The sequence below is a fragment of the Corvus kubaryi genome, unplaced genomic scaffold (genome assembly GCF_017639235.1).
Source record: "Corvus kubaryi isolate FWS band 111438036 unplaced genomic scaffold, C.kubaryi_AGA036_p1.0 134, whole genome shotgun sequence".
In the NCBI taxonomy this organism is placed as follows: domain Eukaryota; kingdom Metazoa; phylum Chordata; class Aves; order Passeriformes; family Corvidae; genus Corvus; species Corvus kubaryi.
In genome coordinates, this window is record NW_024580668.1 from 11,794,574 (window position 1) to 11,798,296 (window position 3,723).

Consider the following 3,723-nt stretch of genomic DNA (forward strand, 5'->3'; position numbering starts at 1 on the left):
TTTGTATTACATGTAAATCCAGATGCAATGTGGATTTAATTAATCCAATTTCACTGCATTTAAATGTACACATTTGCATTGTGTTTATTGGCAATTGGCTTTATCCATTTGTTCAGCATTTTTTGTGACCACTGAAACTACTGAATATTTAGAATCCCTCTACTTGCAAATGGGAATGAGTGGTGTAGCTCTGAATTAAATCATTCTCAGACATAAACTGGGGATAAGACTAAAATGTCAAAATATAGCTGCATAATACAGTGGGGAAAATTATATCAGTATTTTAAAGTAATAAACTGCACTGTGCTAAATTATTTTAAAAATCATTTCAGCAGGCTTTTTAGATGGTTTGTTGAGAGGAGGAGGACTACTTTGAAACAAATAATGAAACTGATAGATTCAGAGGCTTTTTCCTGCTTCTGAAAGGTGCCTTTGAAATTATGATTGTTCAGGTTTAGCCTAATATTTAGAAATACTCACTGTAGAGTTTTCCCTTCTTTGTGAGGAGTCCGTGTGGCTTAAATGGGATTGCTGAGATAATCACACTCTGCTGTTTCTGTTCCAGGGCTAACATTAGGCATGAAATGTGAGTTGTCATGTTGGGAGCTCGCTCCTCTTTCAGCCGCCCAGCCAAAGCAACTGCAAACGTTCTGGGGTTTGGGGGGACTCGGCTGGGCAAAGAAAGGAAAAGACACCGCTGTTTTCAGTCTGTTTGGCTGCTTGGCTCAGGCCTCTTGGGGATCCTGCAGCTCCAGTGGTATTGCTGGTTCCTTTCAGCCACCCCAGACCACTCCTGTCACCTGTGGACACCTGGGCAAAACCCAAAGTCTTGACCTTCTGTGGTATCACAGCAAGCCCTGATAACAAGTCTCTCCCAATCTTTTTTACAGGCTCCCTTCAGCACTTGGAAGGGGCTCTAAAGTCTCCCTGGAGCCTTCTCTTCTCCAGGCTGGACACCTCCAGCTCTCCCAGCCTGCCTTCAGAGCAGATGTGCTCCAGCCCTGGGACCGCTTCCATGGTCCACTGTCAATCCTACGTGGAGAGGTGCTAGAGGAGAGCAGGAGTTCACACAAATCTGCATCTCCTGGCAGACCCCATTTGCCCAACAGCAGAGTGCCACAGGGACAGAACACATTGAAACACGGGGAAAAACAGGCTGAAGGAGGACTTAGCAGCAGGCACAAGTTGGAGGCTTTCTGGACACGTGGTGGGGCTGGGCAGGGGCAGGAGCTGCTGATGCATGGGCAGAGAACCATGGATGGAGGCTGGAGACACCTGTGGCTCCCCAGGCCCTGGCCAGGGGTGATGCTCAGCTTCACTGGGTTGTCTTCTTCTGACAGTCTGAGGAGGAGAAGCACTGGAGACATGAGGTGAGCTGAGAGAACATTCCTCTGATGATGAGCATTCCCTCTGCCAGCTTCCCTTGGCATATATATGTGTATACATACATATATATATATATATATATATATATATAAAGCATTCTGGCTATTAATAGCAATAACACTTTGTAACACTGGGTGTCTCAGATCAGTCTCTGTTCGAGGTCTAACAGAGGCAGATGAACGTGCAAAGTTTGACTGGGCTGAGCGGGGTAAATCTGAGGAAATGGGGCTTCACCTGGAAAAAAATGAGCTCTGAAAGGGTCTGAAAGGGAGCGATGGGGTGTCTCAGGCACTGCAAATAAATTGGGTTGTATCTACTGGGGAGTTGCTGCACATTTGGTGATGAAATGTGTTCATTTTTGTAGGAAACAACGGAATTAAATCCTGCTTTTATTGGGAAAGTCAATTCTGCCTTAACTGCAAAGCCACTAGCAATGACTCCACAGTATAGGAAATATAATAATTATGATAATTAATAAAGATAATAATACAGTCAAACCTTGCTAATGAGTCAGAGGCTGCTTACTAATTACTGAATTTTGTGGATAAACAAGCCAGAATAATGCATCATAAAATACACTTTGTTCCATTATTTTGACATCTCTCGTTTAGCTTTAATTATTTATACTTCCTAATATACCAGTCACTCTACTTGGGAAGGTTTTACAAAAATAATGAAGCTTTAATAATGTGATATGTCAGTTCAGTATTTGCTGAAACAGGGAGACAGGAAAACCAGTCCTTTTGGGGAGTGTGTAAATCAGGAAGGGCACAGATCAGTGGAGCTCAGATATTCAAAGTTTTAATGCAAAATATTAGACATCTCTATTATGCCTTTGACTGGGAGCCCTCGGAGCAGCTTCCCTGGTGGAGAACTCCTGAAGCTGATCTGCTTTGCTGCTAAATGCAGAAGGATCAATGCTGGCTCCCCAGAAAAATCACACGGTTTGAAAAATAATAATAAATGTGAAGCAGTTTTTGTGCCCAAGTCAATTTTTATCCTTAAATCAATTTTTTCCACCACCACGAGGGCTGAAAGCTTGTTTTTCATTTAAATGAGAGCTAAGGTTTTTACATAATCACTTGATTCCTGGAGCTGGCATTCCCTCGAAACCCCAGCCCGCCTCCCCCCTCCCTGAATTTGGCAGGAACTGGCCCTACTCTTGCAACGAAAGACGCTGGAGGAAGAACTCAGCATTTATTTAGCTCAGTTTTCCAGCTCCAGAGAGTCCTGAAGGGTGCATGCTGGAAATGAGCCTTCGGAGTCATGAGGGTTTTTTCTTAAAAAAAACAACGAAGAAAAGAAAAAAGAAGAAAAAGGAAAAGAAGCAATTTCTCTTGGAGATTTGCCAGCACTCTGACTCTACCAGCCCCGTCCCAGCTCTCTGCCAGCATACGGATCGGTTGCTGCAACTTTCAAGCGTTTCCCTCTGTCTGGGGATGGGATAACGTACTGCAAAACCACTCTGTCTATAATACTCTCTCCCACTGAGCTGCTTTTCCAGAGGGATCTTTTGTGAGCCTCTGGAAGGGCGCGGGAGAGCGCGGAGCCTGCGGCAGCTGGGCAGCGAGGGGGAACCCTGCACGCCCAGCCTTTTCACCTCCGAGCATCCTCCCTCCCCACGGGCGCATTTGGGTTTTCCATGCCGCTGTGCCCTGAAAGTCCTTGCCCGTGGGAGTAGGAGGGGGATGCCAGGGAGGGTGGTCTCGGATGGAGCTGCCTTCCAGCAGCGGGAATTATAAAGACTGGGATGTGTGGAAAGCCGAGGTGGGGGGAGAATGAGGATCTCTGTGCCCTGGGGAGCAGGAAGCCAGCGCCGGGTGCGAGGTTCAGCCTGGCTGTTCTCTCCAGGCTGGGAGAGCGCATGGGGAGGCGCAGGCCTTTCGGAAATAGGGCGCAGGTAGGGGTTCTAAATGGGGGACCTATTTGGGGTTCCTACGGGGGTCCTACTTCGGCTGGGTCAGCGCGCTGGAGAGCATCCTTCATCAGCGGGTGGGCACCAGGTGCAGAGGGAAACGAAGCTGCTGGGCACCGTCCCGTGTCAGGAGAGGGCACACCGGGCACGGTGCGGGCTGTGGGGCACAGAAGATGTGACAGGGTCCCCACCGGGCAGCGGGAACCGGTGGGCTGCTGTTGCAGCCTTCCCCTCGCCGGGGCGGCCGGGGATGAAGGACGGGGAGCGCACCGGGCTCCTCCGAGGGGCTCCAGCGGCGCTGCCCGCGGTGCCCGAGCCCCCGGCGGCGGAGGAGCCGCCCGGCCCCGCCGCGAACAATAGCGGCCCCGGCGCGGGGCGGTGCGGAGCGGGGCGGGCCGGGGGCCGCTGCGCGCCGCTCCGCG

At 49.5% G+C, this 3,723-nt stretch overlaps 1 protein-coding gene across 1 annotated transcript in view; it reads left to right on the plus strand.

Moving 5' to 3' along the window:
* Positions 1 to 2,717: 2,717 nt before the first annotated feature.
* The window catches only part of TOX2 (TOX high mobility group box family member 2), a 150,381-nt gene continuing 149,375 nt past the window's right edge, over positions 2,718 to 3,723 (plus strand). Inside the window, exon 1 of the mRNA XM_042050697.1 lies at positions 2,718 to 3,286. Coding sequence (XP_041906631.1) covers positions 3,137 to 3,286 — 150 coding nt within the window. The 5' untranslated portion in view covers positions 2,718 to 3,136. The remainder of the gene's footprint in view (positions 3,287 to 3,723) is intronic.